General features: G+C 35.3%; 1 protein-coding gene across 1 annotated transcript; it reads right to left on the reverse strand.

Annotated features, from left to right (window-relative positions):
- Positions 1 to 2895: 2895 nt before the first annotated feature.
- On the reverse strand, positions 2896 to 18988 carry LOC121424472 (protein CROWDED NUCLEI 3-like). Its single transcript, XM_041620166.1, has 13 exons — positions 18884 to 18988; positions 17986 to 18189; positions 17127 to 17315; positions 15917 to 15997; positions 14953 to 15033; positions 13831 to 13986; positions 12606 to 12650; positions 11847 to 11993; positions 10475 to 10597; positions 8908 to 8957; positions 5244 to 5423; positions 4257 to 4569; positions 2896 to 3648 (listed from the first exon to the last, which is right to left on the reverse strand). The coding sequence occupies exons 1-13, from the start codon at positions 18968 to 18970 to the stop codon at positions 2923 to 2925; spliced, it is 2382 nt and encodes a 793-aa protein (XP_041476100.1). The 5' UTR covers positions 18971 to 18988; the 3' UTR covers positions 2896 to 2922.
- Positions 18989 to 19403: the final 415 nt, after the last annotated feature.

A 19403-nucleotide genomic window follows, 5' to 3' on the forward strand; every position in this document is an offset into this window, starting at 1 on the left:
GCAAAAGCGCCCTCTTAAATGCCAGTTCGCATTGCCTTGAGTTACAGAAGTTTCAAAGAAGAGGGAAAGAAGGGGAGGATAAAGAAAAAGAAGAAGTTGTATAGTAGAAGTGGAAGAGGGAAGGAAGGAGGAGGAGTAGGGGAAGAAGAATACAAAGCAATAAGAAGAAGAAGAAGACAAAAAATATTGTTTTTCAATTGATATTTGGTGTTAACTTGCTTAATGCTTGGTGTTTGGTTACTCTTTGTTTCACTCCTTAGTATTTACAGACATTACTGTACATATTTTTTATTCTTGAAACTTACAGAAGCAAAAAAAAAATTATAAATAAATAGATAAATAAATTATCTTATCTCTAATATCTACAGACAATCACTTCTATCACTTCTTTTACAACTTAGCATATATACACATTTTCCTATGAGACTTACAGAAGCAAAAAAATCAAATAAAATAGAATAAATGATAAATATATAAATAATCTTATCTCTAATATTTATAGACAATATTGCTTCTTTTACAACTTAGCATACATAAATCTTTTTATATTTATGAAACTTACAGAAGCAAAAATAAATAAATAAATAAAAAATGAATGAATAAATAATTTTATCTCTAATATTAAGAGACAATATCACTTCTTTTACAACTTAGCATACACACATCTTTTTAAAATATATAAACAATAATAAATGAATAAATAAACAACCTTATATCTCTAATATCTACAGACAATATTACTTCTTTTACAACTTGGCATACATTTGCAGACCATCTAATACATATATACAAAAAGGTGTTAATTATTAACGAGTCTCTCTCAGATGGGCTTTTATTTCTCAGTCCCGCAGAAGATTGGTTGCCATGTCCACCAAGCCTCATGATACAGTCCCCCAGCTAAAATGATCAGAGACCAACTAAAGTCATTACGTTATTACCAATGACAGGCCATCGATCGGTCTGGAGTCGGTCTCACTGGGGGTGACTGTGGCATTACAGAATATCTCTATGCTGATTGAACTATCTACCATGTGACATCCAAGTGAATTTGTAAATTGCATCAGAGATTATTCTTACAAGGAAGTGCAGTATCCAATATACTGAGCAGAGTTTCTGAGTTTGGGGGGACGTTGTCATACGGAGCCCGTTCGTAGATGCAAGTTCACTGGCATTTTATAAAAACGTGCTCACACACATTTCCACGGTATGACAAACGCACCCACTTTTGGTTATTGTGAAATGTGAGGTTGAGTTGTTGCACTTACAGTCGCTAGCAGGCGCTACCGTCGGCTAAGACGCTAAGATCAATTGGTCTTGACAAAACAGGAGGCGCGGTACAAAGCGGAGCGCATACATTTGGTCGGTTCCTGGCTATTGCTTTTCAAGGGTGGATCTCTTCTAGCTCCAGATTAGAGAATTTGTTTTACTTTGAAGATAGCTGATGTTTTAGAGAATTATGTTGGGGTTTATAGCTTAGTAACCAACTGATGTTGCATTGATTACGACCTTATTTAGATTGTTGAGTTTTCAGAATACATTAGTGATAGTCGGAACTCTATTTTGAACGGAGTCATCAAATTGGATGGCGGCATGACTAACGGCTTCTTCTTTAAGATGTACGAACAGAAGCGACCATCAACTCCTGAATCTGAAAGGTTAGATGAACATTTTCTGACTTATTGTAGGCGCTCCTTGATAAGGCTTTCAAATTTTTCTCACGAATATCATCATTCGATCTTTCAAATCTGTAAAATGAATTTACCATCATTAGATTCCATATGTTAATATATCTATTTCATGACAGATAATTACTTTTGTCATGCACACTGTAACTTTGCCTCTTATTATAATTATACTAATTATATACATGATCCAAAAAACTCCTGCAAACTACATTAAACCTACTTGTTGCAATTATTGATTCCATGCATAATCATGAGACTAAAATACCTTCCCTCCTAGGTAAGAGGCTATTAAAAATTAATCTAATTCTAGTAACGTAAAATATTGAGAGAGTCAGCTGCAGTCGAAAGCTCTCTGATGATTTCCTGATTCAGTCAAATGAGGGCGCTGTGTTTCTTGATGCCTGTCATTAATTCAAAGACAAATCAATCTATAACATCTCTGTTATGATTCAACAGGGGGAGTGAATAAAAATCTCAAAACAACTTACATCACGGAATAATTAGGACATGAAAAATATAATTACTGCAATTATCTAAAACTTGAAAGTGTGTAAGATATCATATTACATTTTTGTCACTTGGTCATACAAAGTTACAAAAAATTTCATTGAGGGTCATGTGATAGCTATAGGATGAACAAACAAAAATGTAAACAAAAATAAGCCAACTGATTGATTGCTTGAATGATTAATTGATTGATTGGTTGGATGGTTGGTTGGTTAATTGACTGTTAGGATAGGTGCAATGCTGATAAAAGAAATAAGCAATGATGCACTCATTTTGAAACGGTATTAAACAAAACTTTGGAAGTACAGCGTGTCTCATAAAAAAAGGAACTGGGATTTCCATCTGTTTTTATCTTCAGAGGCAAATGAATTACGAAATTAATTCAGACCATCAGAGAATTCAGTTATTAATTTATATTATGATACCTGATATGAGACAAAAATTTCATGTATAACAGAGCAGGACGAGTTTGATTTTTTTTTAAACGGGGTTGTGCAGAAAACTGGACAAGATTTATATATAAAGAAAAGGTTCCGTTCTTACCATACATGTCAAATTCATATTAAAAAAAATATTCAATAATTATGAAATCCGTCTCTGAATATGGATTTCTTTTTATTATGGGACGCACTAATCAGTAAAGAAAATTGAAAAAAAATAAACGATAATTTAAAGAGATATAAATGTTGAAACTTACGAAAATTGTTTGCAGGAGTACTTTCTGGTGAGGCTAAGGTGTTGGAAGGGAAGGAACTTGTTCATTCCCCTCGTATGGAAACTTGTGTTTTGGACGCATTGTTGCGAGGTATTGAAAAGTGATAGCATCAATCATTGGCAAGATCTCAGTGGCAGTCTGGGGTCGATAAGCCTGATTGTCCCGGCAGCAATGATCACCCAACGCCTCGAGGGGAGGAATACCGCAGTCTCGCCCCATCATACGAAACAACCGGCCCATGGAAAAGATGTCACTGACGTACGACGAAGGGCGCCCTCTCATCACAATTTCGGGGGCAAGATGTTGATGGATTTGCCCGTCGTCATAAAGTTGTCTGGTTGTCTCGGAATAATCTTTCCTTAATGGAAAGTATATGGTGCTGGCCTGGCCGAAATCAATCAGAATGGCACGCCATTTCGAGTTACGCTGCTCCATCATGACATTGTTAGCCTTGATGTCATTATGGAGGAGTCTCCGCTCATGTAAGGCCTCTACGGCTTCCACGATGTCACGGGCGATAGTTGTCACGTCTTTCTTCCTAATCAAAGGCAGCTCCCTGTCTTTCTGTTTGATGAAATTGAAGAGTGTACGGTCTACCCCCTTGTCGTGGTCCCCGATGAAATCAAGGACAAGGCAGGTCTGGTTGTCTATGGTCATAATGCCGTGAAGAGTAGGAAAGAACTCACTCCTTTCAAAGTACTCGCAGATCATTGCTTCTTTGAGAGTACAGAGGAGGTTCGCCTGTTGAAATAACAGATTTACAGAAAATTGCTCTAATCAAACCAGATTTTTAGTAATTTAATGTAAGAATGATAAACTTTCATTGTTGTATTCTACAACGTGCTGAGTGGCACAACCGTAGACATAGAGATAAAAAAAATCAAGTTCTTTCTTGATAAATCATGATTAAAGAACGGCGGTAACATATGCAGACAGTTTACAATAAATCATTTACATTGTTCATTGTTTTGAAGGTGATCTTGGGAGCGTTTCATTAGCATTTTGGTGCGACTTTTGTTCACATCTGACAACTTTCCTTGATTCTGATGGGCTGAGAGGCACTGTAGCTAGTACAGTCAGATGAAGCAGGACGCTACGAACAGTGGAAGCGCTATTATCTTTTAAAGGAGGTGACAAATGACCTCACAGGAATTTATCTACAGTGTATTTTTAAAAGTATATTGAAGAATGGACCATTGCAGACTAGTCTTCTATGACCAAGCGAACTATACTCTTTTGTTCTTCTTTCTTATTTATTTCACTCTATTTTCCATTCGTTATGTTCTTTTCTACTCGCCCACCCCTAGCTTTTTGCTTAGTACCTGTTCTCAATGTCTTCCAGTTCTTACCTTCATTTCGTCGTCTCTGAATGCGGCCGAGAGGAAGCTAGGCACTATTGGTCGTTTCACCACGACACACTTATCATTGGAGGCCAACCTCGCGATGGTGATCTCCCCGTAGGTTCCGCCCGCGAGGTACTTCAAGGGATAGCGGTCCTGGTCAATTCTGTTCTCATCGAATGGTTTCAGGTCTTTCTCGCGGTCGAGGGTCTCAAAGTTCTGAAAGCGGCCTCTGAACTGCGCGACGACGAGGATATCCGACATCGTCCGATCGTGATGCCGGGGTACGTCAACTGGGCTCAACTGTTTTCGTTCCTCAAAACTGAGTTGAAACAAGGTTGGAACAGAAATGTTAGACCAGTAAAATTGATTCAGTAAGAAAAATGCTCTGAAGTTTGAAGTTGTGGTTTAAATATGGATAGCCAATTTGGGCACAAATCCTTAACAGTACACATCCAATTTATTAATTCACCATTAACACTCATATTGTTCATTATTGTCTGGGAATGGTAACTGAAGTACTTTTCTTCATTATGAAAGCAAAAGGAAACAAAATAGTTAACATAAGAAATATGCAATATAAACAGAGCTTTTGAATTTTTGACCCCCTATAATCTTATAGGCCCGTATTCTGAAGTCGGGTTTAACTTAAACTCAGGTATAAAGTGGTTTAAGTGCGGAAAGCCAATTGTTACATAAATCACTAACAGTAAAGATATCATATTTAAGCTCATTTGGCTCTCAAATCAATTATAAATGTTTAGGAAGTATAAATAGATGATTGTCTTCACCATCGATGAATCAGGAAAGAGCACATTGAACATAAGAAACATACAACTTAATAAAATTTTGACTCTTTTGGCTTCCCACACTTTTAGCACACAGTTAGACCATGGTCTAAGTTAAAATTTCAGAATATGGGCCATAGAGTTTAGTAGTATGCAGTACTAAAGCAACTGCTATTATACAAGATGAATACAAACTGAAGGTACTCACAAACGAATGCAATCATGGAGGTGTTCGACGATATCCCTCTCCTGCTTGATACTGTAATTAAGCTCAACGATGGTGTTGTCCTGGCATTCGATTTGCTTCTTTAGACTTGAAATCTTGTCTTGGAGGTCGCTATTTTCTTCCCGATAATCCCAGAAGTTCTTTTGGCTTTTCTTCAAGGATCTGCCATTTACATTAAAATAAATAATTATAATAATAATAAAACATCAATGATGATATCAATGAGAAGGATATCTACAAGTGGACTGGCTCTGGATCCGGCAGTCTGGTCTGCATTAACCTAATCAATACAGCACTAGTGCCGACTTTGAAAAAAACTTTTATTTTTATTATTCACAATAAATACCATTTATATGATGATAAAATATTATGTTCATTGACCCTAAATGACTTGTGCAAGATGACCAGTGATTACCGCTATGTGCAGAAAAGTGGCACCGATAGTCTCGCTCTGCTATGCAGGCAATACAATGATTTTTTTTTTTTTCTATTTATCCTCAATTGAGGTACTTTATTATTCATAAAATATCAAAAGATACAGGTATTTACATTAACAAAATTCACATATCACACGACAATATTTTACAAGAAATACAAAAAATACAATAAAATATGTTACTTACACTACCAGTCACAATTCCTCGGCCCGCTGTCACCCGTCGTGAACCAGAGAACAATAGATTCAGTGGACTGAATCCATTGTTCTCCGGCTCCAACAGGCCAACCAACAGCGGACCATAAAAACCGCGACTGGTAGTGTATTCACTCAAAGTAAAAACGTATCTTCCGCAACTCAGTTTCATTAAATCTTTTCTGATTATACTTTAAACTTAGGTGAAATTTTATTTCTGCTTTCAGATCTTTCAATAAATAGTTTCCATGTAACACATGTTTCTTTTTATCATTACATTCTTTGACATAATTCTTATATACAGTATATTGGGCATAATTACGGATGAAATTGACGAGTTTTGTTTTTCGGTTGCCTATATCATATCCTATAATAATAATTTTTTCATTAATGTCAATATCAAGGCCAAAAATATTCCGAATAAGACACGAAACTATTTTCCAAAATAACCTCACTTTTTTGCATGTCAATAAAAAATGATAAAGACAATGATTTTAATGATAACAAGAATAATGATAGTAATAAGAACAATGCTGATAATAATCATACTATTACTACTACTACTACTACTACTACTACTACTACTTCTGCTACTACTATAACTACTACTACGACTACTACTACTTTGTACTATTACTACTACTACTACTACTACTACTACTACTACTACTACTACTACTACTACTACTACTACTACTACTACTACTACTACTGCTACTACTACTAATACTACTACTTCTACTGCTACTACTACTACTACTACTACTGCTACTACTACTAGTACTACTACTATTACTACTACTTCTTCTACTTCTGCAACTACTACTATTAATAACAATTAATAACAACATTATGCAAAGTTGCTGAAGAAAAGTTATGACATGATCACATCAATCGCAAGACAGCTAGGGCCCAGATATATCTTCACAAGTGTCACCTCCGTTGTGTGCAGTAAAAGATGGACAAACTTCTTGCTACTATTTACTATTACGCAAACAATTTCTTAGTATTCCTCTTTATGCCCTCTATTTAGTTGATTTTTCTTATATTCAGGATTTTTCTGACTTCTCAATTCGTTATATTTTCTGTCGTTTATCATTATATTTCATTCTATTATCATATTGTATTTGGTTTTGTTTTACCAAGTTCTTAAGATTTGTATAATTTATAATTTTTGTGATTTTGTTATTGCCATGTTTGTTTGTATATTGTACTTTTTATTTTGGGTGTATGGACCCCTATGATAACCGCATTTGCTGATAGGATGTTCCAAGAGTGGTAAATAAATGAATAGATAAATAAGTAAATACATAAAAGAGTTTAAAAAAAATGAATAAAGAAACAAATAAACAGCTAAATAAATAAATAAATGAATGAATAATAAATAAATGAATAAATAAATAAGTAAATAAATAAATAAATAAAATAACAAGTGGACTGCCTCTGGCCGTCTCACCTGCATCACGCAGTTCAATATAGCAGCAGTGCTGACTTTGAAAACTACTCTAACTCGCACAAGATGTTCAGTGATACACGGTTACTATTATGTCCACTTTTTATGAACTAGACCAATAAACTTACAGAGATATGATGGTTATTCAACAAAAAACCCCAACATGGCCAAAGTTCATTGACCCTACATGACCTTTGACCTTGATCATGTGACCTGAAACTCGCACAGGATGTTCAGTGATACTTGATTACTCTTATGTCCAAGTTTCATGAATCAGATCCATAAACTTTCAAAGTTATGGTGGTAATTCAACAGATACACCCAATTCGGCCAATGTTCATTGACCTTTGACCTTGGTCATGTGACCTGAAATGCGCACAGGATGTTCAGTGATACTTGATTACTCTAATGTCCAAGTTTCATGAATCAGATCCATAAACTTTCAAAGTTATGATGGTAATTCAACAGATACCCCCAATTTGGCCAAAGTTCATTGACCCTAAATGACTTTTGACCTTAATCATGAGACCTGAAACTTGCACAAAATGTTCAGTGATGCTTGATTACTATTATGTCCAAGTTTCATGAATCAGATCCATAAACTTTCAAAGTTATGATGGGAATTCAACAGATACACCCAATTCGGCCAATGTTCATTGACCTTTGACCTTGGTCATGTGACCTGAAATGCGCACAGGATGTTCAGTGATACTTGATTACTCTAATGTCCAAGTTTCATGAATCAGATCCATAAACTTTCAAAGTTATGATGGTAATTCAACAGATACCCCCAATTTGGCCAAAGTTCATTGACCCTAAATGACCTTTGACCTTAATCATGAGACCTGAAACTTGCACAAAATGTTCAGTGATGCTTGATTACTATTATGTCCAAGTTTCATGAATCAGATCCATAAACTTTCAAAGTTATGATGGGAATTCAACAGATACCCCCAATTCGGCCAAAGTTCATTGACCCTAAATGACCTTTGACCTTGGTCATGTGACATAAAACTCATGCAGGATGTTTAGTGATACTTGATTAACCTTAAGTCCAAGTTTCATGAACTAGGTCTATATACTTTTTAAGTTATGACGTCATTTCAAAAACTTAACCTCAGGTTAAGATTTTGATGTTGATTCCTCCAACATGGTCTAAGTTCATTGACCCTAAATGACCTTTGATCTTGGTCATGTGACATGAAACAGTAATACTTGATTAACCTTATGCTCAAGTTTCATGAACTAGGTCCATATACTTTCTAAGTTATGATGTCATTTCAAAAACTTAACCTCAGGTTAAGATTTGATGTTGACGCCGCCGCCGCCGTCGCCGTCGGAAAAGCGGCGCCTATAGTCTCACTCTGCTATGCAGGTGAGACAAAAACCTGTTATCACACTTCGGGCCATTAATTGGCATCTTTGTTCGTCAACAGACTTCCACCATTTACCTTTTTTCAAGTGAGATTATAAAGGATTATTTACGTGCCTGGGTATTCATTGTAATTGAGTTTATTTTTTCATTCAAAATTCAAGGTTAAAAAAAACCCCAAAATACTTACTTGATTGTATTAGCCTGGTCTGCGATCATTTGAACCTTTTCGTCTGATGTCTAGAAGAAAAAAATACATCACAAAATGCATCAAAACGCAATAGTAATGATTTTTTCTTTCTTTTTCGGGGAGGCGGTGCATTCTATTAGGCATATGCTTTTGTTTTTAAGCACATGAAAAGTTATTGGTGAAAGTAAGGCTTATCCTCTGTATGTTTACTTGGCCAACCCCACTAACTTGGATGGCCAAATTATGTTACATTAACTGGGCAAAGATTGATTATGGTGATGACCAAATAGTGAGAGGCAGTGTGATGGTAAGATTATTCTTTTTTTTTCATTCTAAACTGAAGTAATAATATTCCCTGCTCGGCCAGTGCGGTAGTTCTTTCTTAGATATATCAAACATGAAAATTACCATTAAATTTGACGCAATAAACCAGTTCACAAATTAACAACACATAATCATACTAGAGGCAAAATTGACATTTAGAGAATATTATCCTTATATCCCCTGCCATAAAACTCTTTAAAAAAAAACAAGGTGCCAAATTTAGCACTTTGTAAGAGCGAGGATAGTGACTGCACTTCTGCGCGTTGAGTTCAGCACTTGGGGTGCTAAAATAGCACCTTGGATATCCAATGGAGCAAATAACCATGCTTTTTTAGCACCCGAAGTGTAGCCACTGTACAATTTACTTAAAAAGGACAAGTTCATCCCAACAAAAAAAAATGATTTTAATGAAAAGAGAAAAATCCAACAAGCACCACACTAAAAATTTCAAAATTGGATGTAAAATAAGAGAGTTATGACATTTTAAAATTTCGCTTAATTTTACAAAACAGTTATGCCCATCCCGGCTGGTATGCAAATGAGGAGACTGTGACGTCATCCATGCACTATTTTTTGTATTTTATTATGTGAAATATGAAATATTCTAATTTTCTCCTCATTGTCAAGTAATACAACAATTAATTCCTCCCTGAACATGTGGAATTAGAATTGTTTAATACTATATGTTTCAGTCAAGTTGGTCCTTATTGTCAAATCTATATTGTATAACTCAACCAATAAAAAACAAAAGAAATAGTAAGTGATGGACATCATCGACTGAGTCACCTACTTTTGCATATCTCTGATTGTGAAAAATAAGCAAAACTTTAAAATGTCAGGACTTCCTTATTTTACATCCGATTATGATTTTCCTTTATTTATTCAAGTCAGCATTTTCCTAGGATGGACTTGACCTTTAAATGTTGAATTTAAAGGACTTCAGAGTGTAAAACCTGGGGTCCCGTCTTACAAAGAGTTGCGATTGATCAAATTAATTACAACAATGGATGGCCAGCAATGTCAACATCTATTATGCACGTTTGTTCAAAATATTTTCTAGATATGATGTATATTCATGCATTCATCGTTATCTTGAACATTCAATGTGCTTCTCTTTGGTTACAAAGGACATTGTGCACAATTCCTTTATTAAAAAAATGATGATGGATTTCCATAGAGATACAATTGATTGGATCAATCGTAACTCTTTGTGAGGCGGGACCCAGGCATCCCATCTCATCACCTGTTTGCGGGCAATCTTGTTGATGACCTTTCTGAAGAACTTCTTCTTTTTCTTCTTATTTTTGGAACCCGAGGAGGGTTTGTCCAGTTCATCACCCATCTCCTCCAGAGAGGCCAACAGTTCCTTTGAAAACAGACAGAAGATTAAAGATAATAAATTGTGGGAGCGTCGTGGTCTAGTGGTTATGACTCTTGTCTTTCAATCTGAGGAACGTAGGATCGAATCCAAGCCATGTCGTGTTTTCCTTCATCAAGAAATTTACCCCGGTAGGAAGAAAGTCCTTGAATGCTTAAGCGCCTATGGCAACATAGCTACACTCTAAATTCCAGGGAATTAAAGTAAATCCAGATCGGCTGAGAATAGTGACTAGCCGTATTTTGAATTTATTTCAAATCTTAAGGATTATTTTTTAAATCTCAAAAGAATTAAATTCAGATCTTTTAGATTTATATTCAAATCAACAAGGTTTAAATCTCGATCTAATATTGAATTTAGAGTGTAAAGCCGGGGTAATAATAGCAGCGCCTTTTATGCATAAATCCAGCTATTGTCATCATTATTAGGCCTATCATTAAATGCCAGTTGTAGAAATTATTTCAAAATTATTTCATACACGTAAAAAATCCAATAAAATGACCACCAAGGTGTCTGTTTGGCCTTTAATAAGAAACATGTACCAAAGGATCCTAGAAGAGTTTGTGCAATTGCTGAGAATTTAGCAAGATAAGCATGGGATTCCAGTCAAATGTTGAATGTTTTTCAAAGCAATACTGATACACTGTCCCATGTGCGCGTATCTGTGTTGGTGATCTACAGTGTGATCGGTTTTCAGCTTAAATTCAGGATTAAAAAAAAACAGTTATGTCACTGTACTGCACCAGATCTGTATGAAGTTAATTGACAGTGATAATTAATCTTGGTTTAACAAACTTTCTTGCAAATCAGTGTATACTGCTTTTTTTTAAATCATCTTTTAAAATGAGAGATAGGATTAATTATTGACAGATTGATAAAAGATGATAGGTGATGTCTCAATAGAAGGATCACAACTACATGTACCTAACCACAATACCACAACGGTAAAGTGATAAAGGGCAAGTATTTTCCTATACACGCTATTGTACAGAATTAATGTTTCTTCCAACTGTTATTGATTTTTTTTTTTCAATGGTATTTCACAGCACGGTAGAAAAAATGACTATATTACAGCTACAATAACAAAATTGACCTTAAACCATCAACCAATGACATGTCACTTAAAATAACAAAAAAAAAGCTTTGCTTGGTCTGAAGTCGAATTCTGTTAGTATGACCATTGACCTATGATAGGTCCATGGTATGACTAGCATAAAGTAAAGAAAAGAAAACCTACTTCAATCTGGTCAGTCTTCTTGGCGACTTTCTTCTCCAATGAGGTTACAAGTTCTGCTTGCCTGGTCAGTTCTTTGCGGAAGAGAGTAAGGTATTCGGGGACTTTGGTTTTGTCCTTGTGTTTGATATGTACCTCCTTGGCTATAGCCTAGAGACAAAGAAAAAGTTTGATGAATTAAAAAGAGATATTTTGGATGAATGTGCAGACTTCCTAAAAGTAAGTATAGGCTTTGTAAAATCTGAATCTAATCATTATAATATTGATGACAATCGTGATAATCATGAATGTAATATGATCATGAAAGTCAACAATGATAATAATATAATACTGATGAAGGAAAAAATAATTTAACAAAAAAAATAATTAAAAACAATCATAGTAATAATGATAATAACAAAACTGATCACATTATTAGACAAGATGATATGATGCTGTTAATTCATAGTAATAACAGGAATAATATTGTCACAATGAAAATCATATCATCTTTGGCGCAGCTACTATAAATGCATATACTCTACTGCGCTTGATGCTTGGAATCATAATACCCCGGCTGTAGCTGGACCGCCGTATATAGGCGCCAAAGCGTTCAAGGAATAAATATACTGTGCCATGGCTGGGATTCGAACCCACGTCCCTCTGATTGTAAGACGAGAGTCGTAACCACTAGACCACGACGCCCCCGTAACATCAATGATGACAAAATTAAATGTAATGATAATATGGACTAGTGCCAATCTATGCACTAAAGAACCTCACCATGCAGGTTTTCCGGAATTTTTCAATCTTGTCCTTCTTGGGGGTCTGCAAACAAAGTACAAAATATTGTAAATTATTTTTTTGAAAAGATATAGATTGATTCAAGAAGATAACATAATCTTATCATCGTTTAGGTCTTCAGACATAAACACAACATTAGATTCAGAAAATGGTCCAAGGAATTAAAAAGAACACACAATATTTCATAATCGCATCAGAGAGAAAACTGATTGATTCAAGATCAATTTCAGGGATATTGATTTCTAACAGAAAACATTATGATACAAAATAAATAATTGCATTTGACAGTGTAAATGAAAAGTAAGATAAAAAGAGAGCATACAAACGTGGATTATGTTTTGTTTTAAAGAGACAATGTACTGTACATATTATACAAAAGAACTTTAAATATCTATGGAAATACATGGAGGGGATTCACTAAAATTGCATTATCTTGAATAAAAAATAATGATTTTCTCAATGAATTTTCGTCAAAAGTTAATCGTTTGACAGTGTTATGAAGCACGACAAAGAGCAAGGGGTTGAGATTACAAAATGAATTTCCGGTGGCACACTTCTTTTGAAAAAAAAATTATCTAGAGATGAAGTTTCTAAATTTCTGCAATACATGGATGCACTCATCTGAAAATTAGGTAGGAAGAGAAATGGTGCACAACTATTATAATAAAGTGACTACACAACTCATCAGAAAGTGTTAAGTTTGGGAAACAAATTTTTGGGGTACCCATCCCGTCTGATCCAAATTTAGTTTAGTGCACATATGGCATACAATCTAATTACCACTTTGTTTACTGATCATTTGCACTTTTCTCAAATGAAAATTTGGTTAAAAGCAGCTGGTAAACGCCAAGCTGGTATATAACCAATTACCTAGGAAACATTTTACGTATAGCTAGGTTACGTATAGGTTATAGGCTGACCTTATAGACTACAGATATTACTCTTGGGTCTTTTTTTATCAAAGTAGAGTAGGGATTCAAACACACAACCTTGCGATTATGAGTCCATTACTCTAACCACTGGACCACACGACCCTAGACATTGTAGACGAAGTGTGTTTACACTAAATACTTAATATATAAACTAGCAGTATACAATGTTGGATGAGACCAAATTGAAAGTAGAAGATAGAAGAGGTCTCAGTGATTCACTCATCTTTTTATCTTTTAACCCTGATAAATAAGTAAACATAAAAAACAATAACCTTTTTGTAATCTTCAAGTGCTTCGACTTCGGCAACGAGACTACCGATCTTGAGTGACTGTTTGACATCCCTATTCTGAAGCTCCTCGATAAGTTCTTCAGATGACAGTTGACCCTGGTCGACGTGTGTTAGGGTTTCAATGGATTCTGTCAAAAACTTTTTTTTCAAAGACAATAGATAGGGGAATACAGAAGTAAGAAAGAATAATTAATGTAATTAACAACCTTACATAAGAGATGGTTATAAGTCTTGTTCATTATTCAGAAAAGGGGATCAAAATTGTGTAAAACTGGCACTTTATGACGATTCAGACACTATGTAATTGTCATTGCAAACATCAAAGTAATAAATATTTATAGCTAGTTTCAAATGAATATCTGAATATTAATTTTTGTATTTAGAAATTTAGTATAAAGAGCAATTCATTGAATAAGAAACTGGCAAAGGAGTCTATGACAACTTGCTTTTGGCCAATCACATGGCTGAATTACAGTAGCTTACAACGATAGCTTGAATTTTTTTTAAACAGGATCTTATCTGAGGTAGATATGAAGTAATATGATACAAAATATGATATAAAATAATATTTTCATGTCATTTGGATCTTAGGTGGAAGTCACCAAAGTGACTTCTCATAAGACTGATGTGAGACAAATCACAGATACATTATGAAATACATTATACATGTACCATGCATGACACACTTAAGAGCATTATGTGGATAAGTGTATAAGCATGATGACTGCGTTACGCATTAGTGTCTTACATTACAGATCGCAATGTGATTCATTTATGTGTGACATTTGACCCACTCACGCAATTTCAAAAGAAGTCATGTGAGTAGGGGCGGATGTAGGATCTTCCAGGGAGGGGGGGGGGGCATTCTTGTACAGAAAAAAAAATCAACAAGACCCCCAAAAGGGTCTTAATGGTGATTTACGTCAGGAAAATTTTGAAAAACAAAAATATATTTAATATATTTGTTATGGTTCTCAAAAGGGGGTGGGATGGGCCGGATATTCCCCTTCCTAGATCTGCCACTGCATGTGTTTGGCGGATCGTAGAAAACAATCGTAAGCCATTTGACCTTACAAGGCTTTTCTGTGAGGTGTATGAATTTACCTTGATTTTCGCCTGAAGTTCATTGTTTTTCTCCTCGAATTCTAGCGCCTTGAGGCAGCGGGACTCCTGCTTCTGCCAAGCCTTGCGGAATGCCTTGGCCGAATTTTCCAGGGATACGTTGTCCGATACATCTGCGATGGACCGCATCTCGGACAAAACTTTCTGTAAGATCATGTTAAAAATCAATAAATCAGTGTTTAACAAAGCTGGGAAATAGATTTAGTGAACCAATTACCCATAAGTCTAAGTAAAACATCATGTGGGGTTCTGAAGCTGTCCCATCTGTCCGACTCTTATGAGATTTCCTTTAATCACCTCCCTATTTTTTCTCCCTCTTTAGATCTGGCCCGTGTCTTACAAAGAGTTACGATTGATCCAATCAATTGTAAATCTATGAAAATCCATCAGTGTCATAATTTTTTTTCTACAGAAAATTTGCAAAATGATTTTTGTAAACAAAGGAGAACCCACTAAATTGCCAAGAAATCAATGAACTTATGAATATACATTCATATCTAGAATTTTTTGAACATGTATTTTAGATGATGACGTTGCTGGCTTTCCATAGTTGTGGTTTGGATCAATCGTAACTCTTTGTAAGACTGAGCCCTGATATCCCCTCTGTCCTTCCCCTCTTCTTTCTCTCTCTCAATCTATCTTCCTGTGTCTCTCTGCCTCTCGCTGCTTCCATCTCTGACAGCCCCACTCCCCGTTTCACTACCTCTTTGCCTCCATCATCCCGGGAATGTTTGTGGTAACTCCCGTCGGAACTCGGCAGGACAGCATTTTTGCTGGTAAACGCCAAGGTGGTATATAACCAATTACCTATGCGACACAACCTTCCCCACCGTCTTACCTTGTGCATTTCCAAAGCGTTCTTGGTTAACTTCTCGAAGTTAAACGAGAAGCGGAGTTTGTCATCCTTCTTGTCCCTTTCCTCAGCCCTCTTCTTCCTAAGCCAGGCCTGTTGGAGTCTATCGATCGAATCTTCCGCCACGGTTTCCTCTGGAAGACCGGTCATGGTGCGCACTTCAGAAAGGAGTTTCTTTTGAGTGAGGAAAAACCATCAATGGGTCACAAGCAATAACCTTTTATTAACTCCTAGTTAATTAACACAAAATCTTTATGTAGGTGCACATTGACATTGCTACTTCATATTCCAATCTTGCCGTGAAAAGTTGTCAAAGCTTTCATGCTATGAAATGAAACGGGTCATATAAGTAGGCCCCTATACATGTGAATCAGAATAAGGACCATTGCTGATACATTGAAATACAATAAAAGTTTGTTACTCTCCATAGAAGTGTAAAATGGCTGTTTAATTTGGAGTTGATCTCAAGTCGACTATTAGAAAAACCCAGCTGTCATTCATATACAACACCCATATTAGCATTCCTTGATTATTTGATGACCTTTACTCCCCCCCCTTCACTGGCAACACCTTTCAATTATTTTGTCACTGAAGTAAGCTGTTGTAGGAATATGATCATTAGGACACAGTCGAACGATTTTGAGTTTGAAAGTTAAAAAGCGTGCCAAATATTTAACATTATAGTTCATGGTTGAATACTAGTATACCATTTCCTAATAATATAGAATAATAATTGTAATGATGACAATGAAAATTGGTAATGATGATGATGATAATGATGACGATAATGATAGTAATTTTGCAACTGATAATAATACAATAAAAATGGATAATAGATGAATAAATAAATACTACCACTACTACTACTATTACTACTACTACTACTACAACTATACTACCACTACTATACTACCACCACTACTACCACTACTACTACAACTCTACTACCACTACTATACTACCACTACTACTACTACTACTACTACTACTATACTACTACTACTACTACTACTACTACTACTACTACTACTACTACTACTACTATACTACTACTACTACTACTACTACTACTATACTACTGCTACTATACTACTACTACTACTACTACTATACTACTGCTACTATACTATTACTACTAGTCCACTGCTACTACTACTACTACTACCACTACTACTATAATATTGCTACTATTCTACTACTACTGCTATACTACTACTTCTACTATACTACTACTACTACTACTGATAATAATAATAATAATCAAACGAACTATTGTGTATCTTAGTATGAGGCCTAACAATACCCTGATTTGTTCCTTGTTCTTCTTGGTGGCCGCGTCAAGTCTCTTGGTCTCTTTCTTCTTCTCTCTTTCCATCAAGTTCTTATAGGACTTTTCCTTGAGGTCCCACGCCTTGCGGAATTCCTCGGCCGAATCTTTTGGCGACAGGTCCTTGGAGAGCCCGGTGATGGATTTGACTTCAGATAGAAGTACCTGTGATTATCAAATAAACCAGAAAATATAATATTAGAACTGTTCAATGCATTTTTTCCATATTTGGAAAAAAAAATATTTGAAATGTAGTCATTTAGGGCAACAGGAATCAGAAAAAAATCATTGCTGATGAAATCATTTCTAATAATCATATATTTATATGTTTAGTCTTTAGATAAAATCATTTCTGACATCCTTTCCTCGTAGTTTTATTTTTCCCCTCCCCTCTCAAATTCTCATACTACTCCATAATCATACCCAAATCAATCCAATATACCAATATTTTTTCCTCAAGTTATAACTAAGGCCTATGACCGTTGCTTCCTTGACAGATGACTTTGTCAGTTATAGGTCAACCCAGCTTTATTTTGTAAAAGATCCTGTCATCTTGTCAAAGATCATGTCATTGCATAAGACTTTCCACTGTTTTTTTTTTTGGGGGGGGGGGCTTTTTTCTAATTTTATTTTTTTCTTCAAATGATGTTATGATTACTTGTACATAATATGTTTGATTGTTATTATGTGTTTATATAGACTATTTGTTCTTTGTTAATTGGCCCAATAAAACATAAATACTGAAAAAAAACTTATGGAAAAAAGTTCAGTTAGACCTATATTTTGTAAATAAGAAACAGAAAATAATAAAATCTTAACAATTTTTCTGATTTACCTGCAGTTGGTTTGCAGCATCACCTTGGTCTGCAACATCAATGTCTACTTGCATGCCCTTATCCACTTTGATTGGGTCTTGGTCCTCATATTTCCGACGGATTTCCTCGCGCTTGCGCCATTCGTCTTGGAGTCGATCAACCGTCTCCTCTGGCGGAGTGTTCTGGGACAACCCAAGGAGGTAACGGACCTCGCAAAGGACTCTCTGTTTTCGAGGAAAGTCAAGAAAAATGCAAAATCATCGACTATGTCCTTGGTAATAGTCTTATGCTTGGCCACGTCACACGTTAACTATTTAACCTCGGGTTAGACTTCATTAAAAAAATTATTGAAACCATTTTTCAGTGACCAAAATACTGACTTTAATTGGCTTATCAGAAAATGTGTGAAGGTGAATAATCACTGGTGTAGGTTTACGGGGGGGGGGGGGGGTGGTCCCGCCAGGACCTTCAAAATTTCAGGAGAAAAAATGAAAATGAAATATTAATGCAAAAATTTATTTAAAAATTAGATTCTTGTGTAAGATAGGTCAGTATTTTTCCTTCGCTTTCTTAAGATAAAATCCCCTTGTCTGGTTCCTTCAAAATTGTCATATACGCCACTGATTTTAAAGTCTTTAAATAGATCAACAAACACTGACAATCGAACTGTTTATAATGATGAAAGAAAATTAAACCTTAATGAAATAAAATGAATATGTACAAATACAAACAAGTGAGTTTACATAAATGAATGATTGGAAACAGAAGATTAAGTGCATATGAATGAATGAATAAACTTATCAAGATAGGACAATCAATAAAAACATATATAAGAAAACACAATCAATGAACATCTTGAATTACATGAGCATGCATAAATGATATTATCAGTTTCAAATCAGATGAAAAGTTATTCACCTTGAGATCTACAAGTTCTTCATTGCTAACTGGGTTGCCTTGGTGAGTAAGACCAGTATCCGAATTCATCTGTTCTATTTGTTTCATCAGGTCTTCCTTCTCCCCTTCCAGTACCAAGATGGTTGCTTCATTCTCCGTCACGTGTTCATTAGAAAACTATAAATTATATTGGATGAAGGTTAAGTTTTAAAGATCGTAGTTCAATTAAGATGGTCCTTATTGTCAATTTTCTTGTTGTATAATTCAAACAAAAGAAAAAGTGAGAGGGGACATCCTTGCCTCTTTCATTTGGATATCACTAAGTTACGTATATGTACCTGTTTTGTGGAAAAAAATAAGCGAAACCTCAAAATGTCAAAACTTTTTATATAATTTTACATCCAATTTGGATGAAATTTCAGCGTCATGCTTTTTTGTTTTTCTATTGATTAATTAACATTTTTCTTGGATGGACTAGACCTGTAAGGATAATGAACATGGCCGTACGCCATGTACTAGGGGGAGGGGCAACTAAATTAAT

The sequence above is a fragment of the Lytechinus variegatus genome, chromosome 11 (assembly GCF_018143015.1).
Source record: "Lytechinus variegatus isolate NC3 chromosome 11, Lvar_3.0, whole genome shotgun sequence".
In the NCBI taxonomy this organism is placed as follows: Eukaryota; Metazoa; Echinodermata; class Echinoidea; order Temnopleuroida; family Toxopneustidae; genus Lytechinus; species Lytechinus variegatus.